Raw genomic sequence first — 19,738 nt, forward strand, 5'->3', positions numbered from 1 at the left:
TGTATATATATATATGTTATATATGGTATAATTATTATTATATATCATATAAAAATAATTATAATTTTCCCAATGACTGTTTTAGTTTCGCTTACTATATAAAGCTACATTAATCTTCCAGTCCTTGGCTTCTCCAATCTAAAGCTGCACTGAAATGTCTCTACTGTAATGGCGGAATAACTGGTACAAACAACCTCATCGTTTAGGCATCGGCCGGACATGGGTGCGCATGCGCAGACTTTTACGTTGAAGGGCACTACCATTTAACCGGAAGTTGGTTGTTGAAATCATCTTACTACAGACTAGTAATTTTTGGGGCTCGCTCGAGGAAACGTATAAAGGGAATTTTTTTTTTGCGTAAAACTGATTTAATAAATGATTCCGTGTATTTTAAGCATGTGGCTAATTGGTTATAATTGCATAAGAGAATAGCGTCAGACGATTTGTTCAGTAGATTAAATTAGTCTGGTTCACTGTTACTGTATTATACTGTAACTACAGGACGAACAGAAAGAGCCTGAACTGTCGGGTACCTGGTTAAGTGAATATACAGCAGTGTACAGTGGAGTAATGGGAGCACACAGGAGTGAGGGACGGAGAGAGTGGCTTCAACAGGACGCTGGTGGGCAGCAGCAGGTTCAGTCTATGGTGAGTCACACGGGGAGGAAGAGCGTTCTGTCTGTCTCACTGTCAGTCTGTCTCACTGTCTGTCTGTCTCTCTGTCTCACTGTCTGTCTGTCTCTCTGTCTGTCTCACTGTCGGTCTGTCTCACTGTCTGTCTGTCTCACTGTCTCTCTGTCTCACTGTCTGTCCCCTGTCTGTCTGTCTCTCTGTCTCACTGTCTCTCTGTCTGTCTGTCTCACTGTCTGTCTGTCTCACTGTCTGTCTGTCTCACTGTCTCTGTCTCACTGTCTGTCTGTCTCTCTGTCTGTCTCACTGTCTGTCCCCCTGTCTGTCTGTCTCACTGTCTCTCTGTCTCACTGTCTGTCCCCTGTCTGTCTGTCTCTCTGTCTCACTGTCTCTCTGTCTGTCTCACTGTCTGTCCCCCTGTCTGTCTCTCTCACTGTATGTCTGTCTGTCCCCCTGTCTCTCTCTCTCTCTCTCTCTCTCTGTCTGACTGTCTCTCTCTCTCTCTCTCTCTCTCTCTCTCTCTCTCTCTCTCTCTCTCTCTGTCTGACTGTCTCTCTCTCTCTCTCTCTCTCTCTCTCTCTCTCTGTCTGACTGTCTCTATCTCTCTCTTTCTGTCTGACTGTCTCTCTCTCTCTCTCTCTCTCTCTATCTCTCTCTCTCTCTGTCTGACTGTCTCTCTCTCTCTCTATCTCTCTCTCTCTCTCTCTCTCTCTCTCTCTCTCTCTCTCTCTGTCTGTCTGACTGTCTCTCTCTCTCTCTCTCTCTCTCTCTCTCTCTCTCTCTCTCTCTCTCTCTCTCCTTCCTTAGCATTTACTAATCTCACTATTTGACATGTTCTCTGGTATTTCACTGGTTTTGTGCAGTCCAAATCTGCCTACAGTTCAGTGTGCTAGTATTAGCTCAGTATGTAACTAGTTCAGCATAACGCGCCCTATTCAGTGTTGGTGTATCTGTCACTTCCTGAACAGAGCATCAAACTGGTCATTTCTGCCTTCAGGCAGTTCATTAGTTCTACCAGAAACTTCATATTTATGTAAAACAGTTCTTCTACAAATTGGGGAAGCATATCCAGGGAGTTATGTGGTTTTATAATTATGTTTAACAAACTGCTTATTTTTTTATTTAGTTCTAAAAATGTGCCAGTTTGACTGCTCTGTTAAATTAAAACCAAACCTAAATAACTAAAAACAAGAATATGTCTATAAATAATTCCCCCTTTGACCGAATGTCTCCTCTCAGTGGAAAGCTCTAGTAACAAGGCAAACATTTTAATGGATGTGTTTAAGTAATATTCATTAAAATGATCTGTAGAAATGTTACTGTTAGAGCTGTTTCTGGCTACAAAAGCTTTGAGAACTAAATACACCGAGCAGTAGAGATTCTGATGACAGTTAGCATCTTAGCATCACAATTAGTTTGTGTGCAGTCTTATGCAGTCTTTGGCCACCACGTATTCTATTTATCAACTTATATACAGAACTGTGCAAAAGTTTTTAGTTTTAAGGGGAAAAAAATGAACAAATCAAATCACTATTTGGTGTGAACATGCTTAGCCTGCAAAACAGCGTTAATTCTTCTAGGTACACTTGCTCTTGGTTTTTGAAATACCTCGGCAGGTAGGTTGGTCCCAACATCTTGGAGAACCGAATACAGATCTTCTGTGGATGTAGGCTGCCTCAAATCCTCCTGTCTCTTCATGTAATCCCAGACAGACCTGATGATGATTATGAGATCAGGGCTCTGTGTGGGCCTTTTCTATGCTGAAGATGGTTCTTAATAATGACATTGGCTGTATGTTTGGGGTCGTTGGCCTGCTGCAGGATAAATTTGGGGCCAACAAGATGCCTCCCTGATGGTATGATTCAATTTGTAGAAATGCAAACTTCCAAGGAACCTCCACCATGCTTTACTGTTGCATTCACTCATTATTGTACCTCTCCCCAGCCCTTATGTGCTTCCTGCAGCAGCCAAATATTTCATATTTTGACTCATCACTCCAGATCATCTACTGCGTTTTTTCTGTACCCCAGTTCCTTTGTTTTCATACATAATTGAGTCGCTTTGCCTTGTTTCCATGTTCAAGGTATGGCCTTTTAGGTCTCAGTTCTTTCATGAACACCACTTCTAACCAGACCTTCTCCAGACAGTAGATGGATGTACTTGATCCTACTGGTTTCCACCAGTTCTTCACTGATGGCACTGCTGGACTTCTTCCAGTGTTGTTGGGAATTGACCATGGTGTGTCTCTCGTCTGCTACATTGAGTTTCCTTGGCCGACCACTGTGTCTACGGTCCTCAATATCGCCTGGTATTTGTGCTACTTCAAAATAGCTTGAGCAGCACATCTTGAAACACCAGTCTGCTTTGAAATCTGCTTTGACCCGGCTGTTGCAGTAGAACTACCTCGTGTCTTCTTGCTGTGCTCAGTCTCAAACTCAGCTTAGAAGTAGAATTTGTCTGTTCCTCGCTCAGTTTTAAGATTCCTAAACAGCTATTTCTGTTTCCCTTAATGACTGTGCACCTGCTTGGTATAATTTGTTAATCATGCACCTAAGTCTGATCCTACAAAATCCCTGACTGTGCAAGATGCTGGTTTGAGGCCAAAGGGTAATCACACCAAATATTGTTTAGCCACTTTGCATTTTGTAAATAATAAAAAAACAAAAAAAAAACAGCATTTTACAGAATTTCAATTCCTTTTCGCACAGTACTGTGTGTGTTTATTTAATTTTCTTATTTTCCTTGATGTACACTAGAACCCCTGGAACATCATGATCAAGCACAGACAGGTTCAGCGCAGGGGTAGACGCTCACAGATGGCTGTGAGGTAACTCTGTACATACTTATTTTACTTCAGTGATTGCTATGTCTTCCACGTTAAGGCGTCTTGATGTCTAGCTGTAAATTGTACTTTGTAAATTGTCTGGTATGTAACGCTTAGTCACAGACCCTAATCCATCTCTGTGGGGCTGCTAGTTATACAGATCCTGTCATTTCTATGGATCTCTTGCGGACTGTGCTGCAGCCCAGCTTCAACGATGACATTTTGGCAGTCTTTAAAAAATATATGAAGGTAAGTGAGCACTATGAGTCTGAATCACAATGAGGAATAAGAATAGAGAACGGTAATGATGTTGGATGTGATTCTTTTGCACAGTTTTTTGAGAAGGCAGCAAGCAACGTGAAGGAGAATGTAGGGGAGGACGTTCAAACGGATCAGCTCATCAAAGAGGCGTGTCGAAACTGCTTGGAGCATGTGAGTAAAGTACACGACTTAAACGAACTACGTTCGAAGCGGAAGAAGAAAGAGTATTAGTTAAGCACTGGAAAAATCTTTTTTTCTATACAGGCCAAACTGCTCTTCCCAGATGCAGAGAAAACTGCACAAAGACCTCTCTTCGATCCCTCTATAAAGGTAAGGATCAGTTAGTTGAGTCTGAAGATTTGTGGTGGTGGTCTGGGAAAGTTCTGCCATTTTAATAACGACATACACTATAGACAACCACACACAGTCAAACATGCAGTGAAATGTTTTTTTTTTTTTTTTTTAATTAATTGAAAGCAGTGAAATTGTTTCCTAAATTGTTTCCTAAATTGTAAATATACAATTCCTTCAAATTGGGCAGAAATGCTGTTTTATTTTTTTTTTTTTTGGCAAAAAAAAGAGACACTCACAGCATTTTAATCATGAGCCTCATCGAAAATCCTGCTAACGTTAGCGAGGAGATTTTATTCATTTCTTTTTATTTATTTATAAGGTCAAACCATGTCACCTGCACGGTGCGTGTAAGAGTAAAGACTCTGTTTTGGCGTTAATGTAAACATTTTGATCATCCGTATCTGATCACAGTTGAAACCGATGAGCCTCATGTACAGTTTGATATGGCTTTTAACTCTCCAGTAACCTGTTCAGATTATGAGAAAAAAAAAGAGTTGGCTATTAAGGATTTAGGCTTCTGCAGTTATTATACCTGATCCTAACAGAACAGGATTTTTGCAGTCATACATAGTTGACATGAAATCATTTCCATGTTGTTTTTGAACTCACATTTGCTCAGAATAACTTGGGATGTTTTTCACAATGAAGCTACAGTGACCACAGACAATTTTTTTTTGACACAATATGTCGGTGTGTTTAAACCAACTGCGTGATTATCTTTCAATATAATAACATGAATTTGCATGGCTATAATTACTAAGTTTGGGATTTAAACCTCTGAGTTCTTTGCTCAAGTATCACTAATAAAAGTCTTCATTCTGCAGCGCTCACGGCAGATGGAGGATGATTCCAGCCAAAGAGGAAGCCCAGTCCCTAAAAAGGTAAATTAATACAGTTAGGTTTGTATTTCAGCAGTAGCAAGAAATGACTTTTGTATAAAATAAAAAAAAACAAAACAATATTTTATATATACATATGCAGTGTCGCTTGAAATTTTGTGAACCCTTTAGAAATTCCTATATTTCTGCATAAATATGCCAAAAGCTCTAAACGTAAACAAAGTGAACACAATCAAGTGAGCCAACAATATTATACTTCTTCACTTAATTATTGAGATGAAGCATTACATCTGTGACTTGCAAAAGTATGTGAAACTTTGGTTTCAGTTCTGAGTCCTTGTGCAGCAATAACTGCAAGTAAAGTTTCCGGTAACTTTTGATCAGTCCTGCACAACAGCTTAGAAGAATTTTATCCCATTCCTCAGTACAGAAGAGCTTCAACACTCTGATTGTAGTGGGTGTCCTCACATGAACTGCTTGCTTCAGGTCTTTCAACAATTTTTCTTTTGGAAAAATTGACTTGGCCATTCTAAAAGATTATAATATACTATATAAAACATAATTTTGTTCTTTTTTCAATCAATTGTGGTACACAGACTTTGGTGCTTGGGCTCATTGCCTTGGTGTATGACCCATTATTTCTTGAGATTCAGTTCATGGACTAATCACTGGAATAATTCTGAATACACTGTTCCATCGATGATTACAAACCGTCCTAGCCCAGATGCAGCAATACAGGCCCGAAGCACGATACTACCACCACCATGTTTCACAGACGGTATAAGGATCTTATGTTGTAATTCAGTTTTTATTTAAACAAAACCTTTATTTTGGTCTCATTCCTCCATAAATTATTTTTCCAATAGCCCTCTGGTTTGTCCACATGATCTTTAGCAAACTGCATTGGCATCAATGTTCTTTTTGGGGAGTAATAGTTTTCTCCTTGTGACTCACACCGAGGTTGTTCACTGTTCACCTGATGGCAGACTCATGAACATTAACATTAGCCAAAGTAAAAGAGGTCTTTAGGTGCTGAGAAGTTACCCTGTATTCCTTTCTCACCCAACAGACTATTACAGGTCTTGCTTTTGGAGTGATCTTTGTTGGTTGACCACTTCTCGGAATGTACCAATGGTTTTAAATTTCCTCAGAAATCTCCCTTGTTTTTGCAATGATCCCCTTCCACAAACACACGTCATGAACATCAGACTTTGATATAACTCTGTTCTTCAAATAAAATAGGACTCTCACTGAGACCTGATTGTCATCTCATTGACTGAAATCAGAGGGACTCAAATTTGACCTTGAAATTAAGTACTAAACCTAGAGTTTCACATACTTTTGCAACTAAGAGATATATAATATTGGAACATTTTCCTAAATAATAAAAATTACAGAGTATAATATTTGTGTCTACTTTGTTTGATTGGGTTCACATTGTCTGCTTTTGGGACTTCTATGAAAGTCTAATGATGTTTTGGGTCATATTTATGCAGAAATATATGAATTTCTAAAGGGTTCACAAACATTCAAGTGACGCTGTATATATACATTAAAATCGTATTCTTTACATTTTATTACACAAAAATTGCTGATTTGGTTGCAATGAGATGAGAGCAGATAGTTGAGCAATTTTTATGGAATATTTATGATACCTTTGTTTAATCTGTGTTTAGAGGAAGGGACGTCCCCCTCTGCCCACTTTACCATATGACCGATCCATACCATACAGTGCTCCGTAAGTATTATTATATATAATGTTAAAGATGGTTTTTTAAAAAGATTATGCTTTTTTTTGTTGTTTTTTCAGTCTCAGAATTGTTTTTTTCCTGTAGGAATAAGCCTAAAGTAGCTGAGCCAATAAAACGAGAAGGACCAAAGGTAAAAAAAAAAAAAAAAAATGGTTATACCCATTCAATTGTGAAGCTGTAAGCTGTGGATTTAAACAATTGACACCTTTTTAAAATTACGCTTTACTTTTGCAGTGGGATCCCATCCGGCTGACTGAAAAAAGCACATTCGTTTTAGGGTCCAGGGCGAACAAGTAAGTGTTTGTTTATTTAATTTTTCCCCCTGTATTTGTCATCATTGACATTTGTGATCTAAAGAAACAGATTGTTAGAAAATAGAATAAAACTTTAGGTCAGATAAACAGTCGGAAAGACAACGAAGAAAAGTTTTGGCTCAAATATTATGACTGTAATATACGTGGACTATCAGCTTTTAGAAATCATAAAGCTGTTATCCAACAGATATTGAAATTTCATTTACTTTTTTAACTTTAATCATCCTGCAAAGCCTGTGTCGGATAAGAAGCCAGTTTAATAAGCTTGGTGGTGAAAAACTTCCTGTTCAGTCGGCCAACAGAGGTCTAAAATCTTATCAGTGTGATTTTTTTCATGCCGTGAACGTCAGGGTTTGATGGAGTTACAGGACAGTTACACACAGCAGACACAGAAGCTTAAGCAAATCAGTTTTTAATCAGATACCAGCTGTCAAAATGTTCCCCCTGTTACAGTCAGAATGCAGTGTTAATTAAATAAATCATTAAATCCCTTTTCAGATTTGAGGTTAACCAAAATGTCAAATCGTTTTAAAACATTACTTCTGGTTAATATGTGTACAAACATATTTCATGCGTTTTTTTTTTGTTTTTTACTTACTATAAATAGGCAACAGTTTCATCATGTAAAGAGTTTTCACGTTCCCCAACACACATTACTGCTTCACTGTAGATGTAGAGGGATTTCAGGAAGTGTATATAGGTTACATATGAACATGTGTATCATTTATTGTGTTGTCTGTTTGCATGTTAAATAAAACTGATATTATTTTTTATTTCAGAGCTTTAGGGATGGGAGGCACTAGAGGAAGGATCTATATTAAACACGCAGACCTCTTCAAGGTATTGTGAATATATGTGTACACACTGGAATATATTACTTTTGCATTGTTTGTTTTAAAAAAAATGCTCAAGTGTGTGTGCGTGTGTGTGTGTTGTGTGTGTGGGTCGTGTTTTTCAGTACGCTGCTGATGCTCAGGATAAGCAGTGGCTTGCAGAGAGGCAGCACATGAGAGCCACAGGTGGAAAGATGGTAAGAGTCTGCATATACAGACTGTATGTAAAGATAAAATCTTGAAAACAATTGTTCTAAAAAAAAAAATAAAAATGAATGGATTTTATGTTTTTAGGCGTATCTACTCATTGAAGAGGACATCCAAGACCTTGCTCTAAGTGACGAATATAAGTAAGTTTAAGTTGTAAAGTAACGTTGCAATCCATTGCCAGGTCTGTTTGTTTTTTTTTTTTGTTTTGTGTTTTTAAAGGAAATAATAGTTTCCTATTTGATTCCACACAGTCAAACAACAGCCATAATACAGGTGAAGTCCCTGTGCATTTAATGCCAATTATTTTTACCCATCGTGAAAATGATCAAAAATAAACAGCTAAAAAGAATAAATGTCATCTTCAGCTCAATCCTGTTCCTGGGATAGTCTCTGGATCCACTAACCAGGATAAAGTGCTTTTATCAAGATGATTACTGAAATACTGTGGAGAATTCCAAACCTAAGAACACACTGGTTTATTTAGTGTTTAATTCTGCCTTCTGCACCTCGGAATGATCATAAATACAAATTTTCCTTCAAATTGCAGCTTATTTTGTTGGCATATATCAGCAATCATTCTATGTAGGTTGTACTCCCCCCACCCCCCCTTGAAAATGGCTTATTTGGACCAAAACTCCATTATCAACAGCATGCCAGCTAATTGAGTAATGTGTTACAATGTCAAAAGAAAATAAAAAAGAAAACGTGTATAAATGAACCTTGTGTTGTTCATGTTTCATGTGCTTTCTGACAACGAAGCACATGAACATGACGTACTTGTAATTAGAATTGTATTTCCAGAAATGGGAAGTAGGATCATTCCAATAGCACATGAAGGCAGCATTAATCCAGACACAGAAATAATCATTTCAAATCCTTGTTTTTGTTTTTTTTTCTTTGTTGATATGGATTTATGTTTAGTTCATCATCTTGAACACTCTCAACTCTTTTTTTCCCCCCCTATTAAATAGCCACATAGCCTGCACGCTGCACTGTTTGTTTTGAACAATGTACAGTGTGGTAGAATGTCTAAGAAATTCATCAACAATGAAGTGTAGTAAAATGAAAATGTTTATTTGGTACATTTACAAGTGATTTGTTCACTAAAATCGATCTACACTGATGTAAAACTCCCCCCACTTCCTTATATGGACATATCGGGTATTGCAGCGAGCAATAATTGTTACGATTTTCATTTTTCTATCATTAGGGGCTTCTGCAGCCGCCTTCCTATATATATATATATATATATATATATATATATATATATATATATATATATATATATATATATATATACACACACACACACACACACATAGGCAAATCCTCACACAGGAAATGTAATTATATTGTATGAGAATGTGTTTGTGTGCGCACGGTGGCTTGGAGGTTAGCACATTAGCCTCACACCTACAGGATGTTTTACATGGAGTTTACACAATGTCCCCGTGCTTCAGAGGATTCCTCTGGTTACTCTGGTTTCCTCTCCCAGTCCAAAGACATAAGTTGTAGGCTGATTTTGTCTAGTATAAGGACTATTTAGAGATGCCAAAGAGAACCCAATTAAACAAGTGAGATATAAATATTATACTTACTTGGTCATTTATTTTTGCAGAATCCAGTGAACTAATATTACATATCTGTGACTAGAAAAAGTATGTGAGTCTTTGCTTACAATATCTGTGATCTACAACCAATCCTTTCTAAGCCCATTCGTCAGTACTGAACAGCTTCAACTCGGTTCTCTTTCCACACATGAACTGCTTGCTTCAGGTTTGTCCACAACATTTCTATCAGATTACGGTCAGGATTTTAACTTGGCCCTTCTAAAACATTAAATTGAATCTTTCTTATCCATTCAATAGTACAACGACTTGTGTGCTTAGGATTGTAGTCTTGCTGTATGACACACTTTCAATTTCTTGAGATACAGTTCACAGATGTCCTGACCAGTTAATAACTTTTCTTTTTTTTAATAAGTCTTTTCTTTTTGCTGCTTTTATTTAGAATTCATTGTTCCATCAATGATGACATTCCCTCCTATCCCACATACAGCAGACAAGGCCCCAACCAGGATACTACTAACACCATGTTTGTCAGATAGAATCGGGTTCTTATGCTGGAATGCAGTGTTTTTTTTCTTTCTCCAAACATAATGCTTTTCTCAAAACCGTGTGTGTAAAGGACTAGTGTCTCAGCATTTATTTTTGTAATAATATTAGTTATAATAATAATATTATCTCCTCTGTGATAAACCTTGTATCAGGTTGCAATTAAATGAACATTTGAAGACGGAGACTGAGTTTTCTCACATCCTACACACCCGGATGTTTGTCATACCGTCATATGCTTCAACATTAGTGCATTGAATATAAATAACATGAATTAAAAAGTTGATATTATTTTTTATTTGGTTAAATGTTGATTTATTTGGTGGCTTCTAACCATCTAAAAATAATTAAGGTATTACATCTCATTCCTTTTGATTTTAAAAATGTTGCATGATATTGAGGATGTTTTGGTTAATCTAAAGTGACTTGATGCCTGCTGAATAATTTGTCCTTATAATAGCCCCTTTGACTAGCCTGTAGGATCATGGTCTTGTGCTATCACAATTAAAGAAGGGTTTTAATTGTATATGCATACTATGTAACTATAGTGAGAATCAGTGGTTTAAAAAAAAAAAAAAAGGTTTTCTCTGTGGCAGCATCTACCTGCAAAATAAGAGGTCTATCTGAGTAAAATGATCCGAGCCCACCAAAAAACAAACTAATTTTGACTGTAATTTTCTCTGGGACAAGGAAGTTTACTGGATGGCAGCAAAATCACCTGCGTAACACCTGCAACACATTTTCCTCCTTCTCGGTTTTGGATCTGTAACAGAAGCCTTGCTTTTTTACTGTTCTGCTATTTTGACATGAGAGAAAATGATTTTAACTAATTTGAGATGAATCTAACCTAATACTAAAAACGTAAGATTTGATTTAATATGAATTTATTATTTTTTCCCCCCATAATTACCCCGTCCTAATGTATATTTGTTTCTCTTTTAAATCCCTAGAGACTGTCCTGAATTGAAGCTGGATGAATTGAAGCCCTTTATGGTGCCTGTGTGGATGTTAGAGAAGATGCAGAAGACGATGGAATCTCAGAGATCTGAGAGGGATTAAAGAAACAGAGCTTGGCATCATAAATATTTTTAAGGGTACAAATACTGATCCAGAATGAACTCACTGTCTATATACAAATAACTTGCTTTAAATAAATATATATTCCTTGATAAATGGCTAGGATTCTAATCCGGAATTTGCAGTCTGATTCATGCAATTCATATGGCATAGTTTTGAATTGCCCTTTTCACAAGCAGACTAATCCAGCGGTGTCCAGTCTTATCCACAAAGGGCCGGTGTGGGTGCAGGTTTTCATTCCAACCAAGCAGAAGCCACACCTGATTCCACCTGTTTAATCAGTTGTTCTTGGCTTTTAGTAGACTCTGGTGTGGCTTCTGATTGGTTGGAATGAAAACCTGCACCATACCGGCCCTTTCCGGGTAAGATTGGACACCGCTGGATTAACCTGTTAAGGGATTAGGTTGTGATGCACACGTTTAATAACGTAAAGAAGATCATTTCTATCCTTTAAACTTTTTATTACAGAATAGGTTCTTACCTTACTATCAAGCTTAGCAGTTTTCGCTTTATGCCCCACATGCTAGGAGGGTTTGGGTTTAACAACTCAGTATTATTAGAGATCATATCTGACAAGTTGTTGTTGTGTTGTGTGTTTTTTTTTTTTTTTTTTTTTTTTTTTTTTAAATTGTTTATTAATCACAAAAAGTAGCTTTAAAAATCTATAAATACATATATACACATACTTATGCTACATTTGTGATTAATAAACGATAAAAAAAAAATAACTTGTCAGATATTAACTCTCATAATATTGAGTTACTTTTTTTTATTGTTTATTAATCACAAATGTGTATATACGTATTTTCTTACATGGGGTTTGTATGAGAAGATTTGTGCACATGTATGATTTTTTTTTAACCCCTTTTCCTTTTGAGTTAACTGGAAATACTTTGTGATGATATGTGAAAGGTTTTATGGAATACCAGAAAACTTGTGCTTTGTAGTATGTATATTAAAAAAAAGGGAATTTACTTTGAATCTTCATAGGAGTAAAGAAACTTTTCTTTTACAGAAGTAGCTGTATTGTAGTTTAGTAATAAGGAAGTGCCACATAAAGAGACCAGTATTTGACAGGCCTAGATGAAGTTACATGTCTTACAATGAAAATTTTTTTTTTTTTTTTTTTTTTTTGGGGGGGGGGTGTAAAGCTTTTGTCGTGCGAAATAAAGTCATTATATTCTGTCGAAAGTGTTAAATGAGTCACCTCGTCAATTGTAAGCAGTGAGTTTCTGTTCTGCAGCATGGTCATCAACGGTTATAGACACAAACGTGTGGGCGCGTTGTCCAATCAGCTTGTAGGATTTGTATTGTGCGTCAATTTGACTTACTAAGGCACGCCCAGTTTGTTTTCTAAGCTTAGGTGTGATTGGTGAACGCGGTGGTTGGGGCGGGGAAACGGTTTTGAGTTTAAACGGGGGGGCGGGATATGATTTTTAAAATCTGTCTGAACTCCAACAGTGTTAGCTAAAGGACTGCATAGACCTGGTAATGTATACTTTACAATTAACTTTACTGTAGCGTCACATTTTAGTCAAACACACCATTCACACACACGTGTGTCTACGTGTATTTGGGGAGATTTTATTAGAATGAGATGCTATTTGTTTTTAACCCAGTAGTTGGATTGTACTAGTCATTAATGATAGCCAAGTTAGCAAACAAACCAGGTCTGTTATTAACCGGATGCTGTTTAGGTTCGCGTGTTAATGTATTTTTATAACTGATATTATATATCAATAGCGGTTCACGTTAGTATTTGAAGCTAACTTTCAGATTGTGTGGTTGTGCTTTAGCTGCTCAGCTAATTGCTAGCTAACGTTAGGTGTTACTGCGGTATTAGTGACGCTGCTAGCAAGCCGGAATGATGATTAAAAAAAAAAATCTCCCGATTCATTAAACTCACTTAGACATGAATCTCTGTTCAACACGGAAAGAAATCGACGGAGCGGTAAATTTAAAAAGCCATAAAAACCAAATGCTTCTAGGGTTCGTAAGTTAACATCAGCTTAAATCTGTAAAAGAACCGCGAGAGCCGTTACCAAGGTAACGTTAGCCTTAGTTCTATTAGCACAAAAAAAGAGTTTGTAGGAGGCAATGAAAAGAAAAACATTTGGCGCATCTGCAAAATCCTCGTGTTTTCCCCACCTAATAACAACTAGCTGCTTCTTAAGTAAACGTTGATGTAGTAGCAGAGCTGTGATTGGTCGATTTGTTGAGATTGAATGAATAATTAAGAGTCAGACTGTCACTTGGTTGTGTTTTAGACTGTAAGCGATGGCCTCACAGAATCTGGATCCTGCTGCAGCTTCTTCTACAGCCGCGTTAAAAGGAAACGAAACGTCTGGAAATGTGTCGAAGGGCTCCGTTACTAAAAGGTATGGGTGTGAGGAAACTGTCACTGATCAACCCTTTATGTTACTTACACACACACACACACACACATACCACATGATCACAACTGGGACAGTGTCCTAATCATAGCTCCAGGTTTCCTTTGGGTTCACTGGTTTCCACTAATCTCCCTAAAACATCTCACAAGGTGCACTGACTATACAAAATTTCCCCTGAGGTGAATGTATATGTGTGTGTTATTCTTACTGAACTAGTGTCTCTAGCTATCTGCCAGTTAGTTACTCAGGGTCCTGGGTCTCCAATGTGATCCTGATCAGGATAAAGAAGGTATTAAAGATGAACGAATGTTGTAATGTTATTACTACATTCTTGAGATTTTTAAAGAGGTAAGTAATGCAAATTGGGTGGCGTGGCGGTTTCACAATGTGCGGGGGAGAGGGATTAGTGTCAGAGTACTACAGGTAATGTACCTGCAACAAATGGATATTATGCACCAACCATGTCACTAGACTGAAATATCTGAGGAGGCTAACAAAGACGCTTTCTGATCCTGCATATTGGTCGACACAGCACAATCCCAATACAGCCATCACATGGTATTTGTTTGTCTTGCAAGTGATGGCTTGATGAATAAATATTTTGGCTACTGAGATGCAATAATTCAGCAATTCTGCATTGTAAATTAGATTTTTTTTTTTTATTCAGTTCTTGATTTGCTTTTCTGCAAACATTGTGCATTCTTGACAAACCACAATGTCACGCCTACCCAGAGGAGAATATCAGTACAGTGTCTTTCTCTACAATGTCTCACACTTGAGTTATTTAGATGGATTTTGGTCACTATTTTATAAGACAGGGTACAATATGTTTGTACTTAAGCAGTAGTTTTGAATCACCTGAACCACAAGCCTAAAGTTTATTTATATACATGTGTCACTATATTATATACATGTATACATATAAAGTGTATAGTTTGAGCTTAATTTTAACTGGAATAATATATTATTTTATATTTAAGACCATTTACATTTTTTGACTTTTTCTAAAAGGGTCCATTTTAATCTTTGATGTTTGGTATTGCGTATGAGCAAATCCCTGAATGCTGTTTTTGCCTTCCACTCTTCTCAGGCTTCAGCAAGAGCTGATGACGCTCATGGTGAGTCATTAGAATATACAGTTACTCTTCACATTGTGTTCATTTGTATAAACAAATTATTAATTTGCCTCCAAATGTTGCATGTTGTATTGTAGATGTCCGGAGACAAAGGAATTTCAGCATTCCCAGAGTCTGACAATCTCTTCAAGTGGATCGGCACAATAGATGGCGCTCAAGGAACAGTAAGTTTTATTGTCATATTTACTGCATGTACAGATTATTTGTTAAATATATTTATTAATTTTTTTTTTCCCCCTCGGTGAGGTGTATGAAGGGTTAAGGTATAAGCTCTCACTGGAGTTTCCTAGTGGATACCCATACAACGCTCCTCGGGTGAAGTTCATCACGCCATGCTTTCATCCAAATGTTGATGAGAACGGGTTTATCTGCTTAGACATTTTGAAAGAGAAGTGGTCTGCTCTCTATGATGTTCGATCCATCCTGCTGTCCATTCAAAGTTTACTTGGAGGTAAGGTTTCTAATACTTAAGTACTTTAAAATTTGTACTCGTTATATTAGTAGCACTTATGACTCCTTCCTTGCTTAATTTATTTTCTTCTTCCTTTTAATAAAGAGCCCAACAACGATAGCCCTATGAACTCTGCGGCTGCAGAATTATGGGAAAACCAGGAATGTAAGTTATTTGCAGACTGAAAGATTTTTGTCTTTAGTGTAGTGAAGTGATTTGTGTGTACTGTTTTCTAAGAGGATGCATTCTTCTTCCAGCCTTCAAAGCCCATTTGCACGCAACCTACAAGAATTGACCAGCGAAACTGGCACGTCTGCCTCTTTTCTTTTATCTCACTGTGTGACCTCGTTTCTTTATTTTTGCGCAAGCCTATGTAAATTTAAATGCTGAGTCTGTTGCTGTACAATATTTGTATGTTGAATAAAACCTGTCTCAATAAAATGCCACTGAGTAGTTTAATTATTCTTTTTTTTGTATATGGCTTTGTTTGAATTACTATAGTGTTAATACTTAAATAATTGTCCATTAGTGTAAAAACCTCCAAATGGAAGCATATTGGGGGGGGTTGTTCTTTTGACTAGTCACTTGATTTGCATGGGTTTAATCCAAAACTCAATAACTTAAAGACAATATATAGTATAATGTATATAATTTTAACACGAACTGAATATATACTTTTGGTTCGAAAGGTCAGGAATAGAAATGTCTTGTATTCAAAATATTGTTTACTATTTTTAGAAATACACACTGGAGTTCCTGGCTATAAAATGTTTGAGGAATCTGCGCTCTAAAGTATTTCTTCAAGTTACTGACAGTCTAATCTGTATATTTCTACTGACAAGTAGAAGAAGTAGCTTAAAAACTAAAATATTAAAGCTTTTTTTTTTTTTCAACCATGATTTCTTTTTTTTTTTTCTTTATTCTTTAACATAATGATCCTCGTGTCCTTCAGTAGCAGGTCCATTTGATGGGATTTAGTTTAGTTGTGCTTGCAGATAGAGGGCAGTATTGTCTGAAAATGTATCCCTGCAACTGTTTATAGCATAAAATCTACAGTACAGCCTGGCAGTTCCCATGTGGCTCATGATAAATCTTGATTTTGTTACAAAAGTCAAGATATGCCAAAGCAATTAATGATTGAAGACTGATTTCTCACTAGCTACATGATCCAAAATGGGTCTAGTTGAGCAAACAGAATATGCATCTTAGTCTACAGTTGGAATGACTGCAGCAGCCTGATTTTCCATCCTGCGATACCACTTCGACCTCCATCATCTCCTCTAAGATATCATCGTCATCTTCCTGCGTTCCCTCAGCCCAGGCTTTCTGCATCGGCTCGATTGACCACAGTGGTACATTTACCCTCTGCAGCATTTCCTGGAGCAGAGTCTCAATCTCCAACACATGGCCATTCAGGTCAGGATTCTTGTTGCACTCCATCACTACCCAGGGGCTCTGCACCACGGCAGCACAGCCTGCCACTTCAGTGCCTCCTCCGGAAGCGCCTGTGTTCACCAGGGCCTGTCTGTCCTTTTGCAGAGCAATGGGAAAGAGCTCCTGGAGTGCACTGACCTTCTTGAGCTGCTGTTGGAAGTTCTCCAAATTGCTCAGGAGCAGAACCCAGAGGCGCTCAACCTGCACGCGGTCGTCCTGGCCTTGCTCGTTCTCAACCAGCAGCTCTAGTAGCCTCTGGTGCAGCCCTGTAACATGAGCATGATCAACAAAAGGCAAACAGAACTGTTCTCGTCTTTCTTTAATATTTAATTAGCTTTTGCCTTTTAATTCAGTACCTCAGAAGAGGAAAGTTTACACATGTTTAGCAGATGCAGGATGATACTACAGATGCTATACTAAGTCTTCTCATTATGACAATGTCATGTTCATTTTCACAGTAAAAAAATTGATGCAAAATGTCTGAAGCATCACCCTACGTCAACTCTTTCCTTGAGGTTTATATTCCCTTCTGCAACCTCAAATCGGTTAACAAGATGCCTTGTAATGCCTACTCAGCCAAACACGAGGTCCCTTTCCATAACCTTCACTTCTTCTCACTGGAGGAATAACCTTAAGTTGTCCCCTGTCCCCTTACACTAACACAGTCCCCTTACACAGTCCCCTTACATGTCTACTCTCTGCACCTTGCTCCTGTAGCATTCAAGATTAAAAATATGCTCTACTTATATTGTCCTCTTATATTGAGATTAAGCATAATAAGAAACATATAAGCATAATGTAGGATGAACAAAACATGCCAGGACATTATAATTCAATTGATATTCTACTTCTATTTGCTGTTTGTATTCTGCTATTATTTTATTTAAACTGTCAAAAAATAATTGACCTGGTTCAATTTCCTCTTTTATGTACTTTGTAAAAATATTTACATTTTAATACATATCTATATATTATATGCATATACAGTATATCATAGTAGGAGTCATGGATTCCAGCACAGTTTGATGATTCATCTAATCAAAGATAACCGATTTAACTCCTGAATTAATTCCAACACTGGAATTAATGTCCCATGAGTCAAGTTATTTCTATATCCTAACTTAATCTTATTCCTTTTTTTTCTGTAGAGACCTGAATATTGTGATACAACACAGCTCCATCATCTTCGATCTTATACAAAAATATAAACCGTGAAATTGGATTAATTTTGTTAGAGAATTGTGCACAGTGGGTGGATTGTGTTTATTAACTCAAAGCACCTTAATAAACTTAACATGGTGCTGTCTGTACAAGTAGATCTTACCACTCTCCTACCTGTACATATTTTATGCGCCTGTCCCCTGGTTTCCTCCAGCTCATCTCTCAGAAGGCTGCTGTCTGTGTTGCTTCCTAAGCAGGTGGCCATTTGCTGAAAGCAGGCGGTGAGTTTGTTGAAGGCAGCCTGCGCCTGCTCACACTCGCTCACCAGCCTCTTCCTGGCCTGGATCTCTCCCACAGACCTCCGCCACCGATTCATGCTCCGCCGCCCACAGCTGGTTAAAGTTTTAGCACATCTGGAAGCGGGTTCTCGAGCACAGCATCAGCCTGATCGTCTTCCAAAAATAACTTTGGGTGAAGAATCTTTCCATAAAGTGCAAGTTTTGGAGACTCGTATCTCTTTGCACTGAAGTTTATTCCTGTCTTACATTATTATTAAATATCCATTTTCCTATATTTTAAGATATTCTATTTGATAAATGATAAATTATCTTTTGGATCCGAATACTTTGGCATAGATTATACGAGTTTAATCCAATTTTGATTTCTTCAAATAAAATGGAAAGAAAATATACATTAAACAGTTAGACTAAGCTATTCTTGCATCACATAAATATAAATACTACCAGTAATAAATAAGAAACATGAGTTTGAAAAATATTTTATGTGGTTATTAAAGTTCCATTCAATTATAATATAATTATAATTAATAAATGAATCCGTTTCGTTAAAAGAAAAAGTAAAAAATCTAAGCAGTACCTTAGTCTCATCCAGGATACCATAATTTCTTCTTATCCTCAACATTGTGTTGACAGTCTCACATCTCAGCTTGACTATATCTGAGCTGACTGCTGGCAAATACTCTGTTATCACCCAACACACCACTTCCTTTCCGATGGCTTCATGGAAGCACTTGGCCTTCAGGGAGAGTTTCTTCAATTAGGCCTGAGCAGCGCAGCTGATGCTCTCCAAACCAAATGATTACAAGCATCACACATCGGAGGGAAACCTCATCTTAAAATAAACACACAATCATGGAAAGAGGAGTACTCTTTATATTGACTAAGGTTAAAGCCATGTTTGGCTTCCTTTGTTCCTGTGTTTTAGAAGTGTGCCTTAGGCACAGTTAATTGTCATCAGGGAGAACGGCGTAGGACTGCAGAGGCACAGGCTGGGATCCTTTGATGACCCCCCAGTGGCTCTTCAGGCTTGTCTGAACGCAGTGCGTAGATGAGGAGGGCCCTTGACACTTACACTCTCCCGCAGGTGTAGTATCCTCAGCAACCTCACTCATATTCGCTCATTCAGTTAACAAAACATCAGAGCTGCAAAAAGCAATTTCTTAAAATGAAGTACTCTTATTCACACATGCCACGTTATTGTTTTTTAAATCTTTTTATAATTACTTTAATTTGATCAGTCATTATCATCCCCAAAGCTTTCTCTTACATCATTCTGAGTTTTACCATTTCAATTGTTTTCCTTATTCAGAGTTTCTTTTCATCTATTTAAACGGTACAACTCACTTAAGGTCACGTTACAAAACTTCTTGCGTACAAAAGTCTGCATAAGTTGCTAACATGACTTAATAGTAACATGTCACCTAGTTATGTTTTGTTTCTTTGTGGTGCTTTGATCAGTGTTATCACCTCGGAACAGATGAGACATCAGGGTCAAATTTTACATAGGGGAATAAACTCGTACTTCTTTTTCCATTTGTCTTTAATCGTTGTTTTTTGTTGTTGACCTTTTAAAAAAATATGAAAACTCTCTCCTTTCTGACTTAATTTTTAGCTTTTCTCTGGTCTGATGTGCTTTCCTCAGCTAAATAAGTGATAA

The 19,738-nt window shown here is 37.4% G+C and overlaps 3 protein-coding genes across 3 annotated transcripts; 2 read left to right on the top strand and 1 right to left on the bottom strand.

Annotated features, from left to right (window-relative positions):
• Window positions 1-273: 273 nt before the first annotated feature.
• On the top strand, window positions 274-11,815 carry LOC132844621 (deoxynucleotidyltransferase terminal-interacting protein 1). The gene is made up of 13 exons (XM_060868259.1): window positions 274-648; window positions 3,387-3,457; window positions 3,607-3,703; window positions 3,788-3,886; window positions 3,980-4,045; window positions 4,894-4,950; window positions 6,585-6,646; window positions 6,744-6,789; window positions 6,894-6,952; window positions 7,753-7,813; window positions 7,932-8,003; window positions 8,101-8,156; window positions 11,081-11,815. The coding sequence occupies exons 1-13, from the start codon at window positions 571-573 to the stop codon at window positions 11,187-11,189; spliced, it is 933 nt and encodes a 310-aa protein (XP_060724242.1). The 5' UTR covers window positions 274-570; the 3' UTR covers window positions 11,190-11,815.
• A 784-nt stretch (window positions 11,816-12,599) lies between these two features.
• On the top strand, window positions 12,600-15,646 carry ube2c (ubiquitin-conjugating enzyme E2C). The gene is made up of 7 exons (XM_060867121.1): window positions 12,600-12,695; window positions 13,475-13,585; window positions 14,691-14,718; window positions 14,814-14,900; window positions 14,983-15,187; window positions 15,293-15,352; window positions 15,445-15,646. The coding sequence occupies exons 2-7, from the start codon at window positions 13,485-13,487 to the stop codon at window positions 15,480-15,482; spliced, it is 519 nt and encodes a 172-aa protein (XP_060723104.1). The 5' UTR covers window positions 12,600-12,695; window positions 13,475-13,484; the 3' UTR covers window positions 15,483-15,646.
• Window positions 15,647-16,366: 720 nt separating this feature from the next.
• On the bottom strand, window positions 16,367-18,158 carry zgc:109913 (regulator of G-protein signaling 9-binding protein). The gene is made up of 2 exons (XM_060867123.1): window positions 17,957-18,158; window positions 16,367-16,887 (listed from the first exon to the last, which is right to left on the bottom strand). Exons 1-2 carry the CDS (start codon window positions 18,156-18,158, stop codon window positions 16,367-16,369), a joined length of 723 nt encoding a protein of 240 aa, XP_060723106.1.
• Window positions 18,159-19,738: the final 1,580 nt, after the last annotated feature.

This window comes from Tachysurus vachellii, chromosome 4, assembly GCF_030014155.1.
Source record: "Tachysurus vachellii isolate PV-2020 chromosome 4, HZAU_Pvac_v1, whole genome shotgun sequence".
Lineage (NCBI taxonomy): Eukaryota > Metazoa > Chordata > Actinopteri > Siluriformes > Bagridae > Tachysurus > Tachysurus vachellii.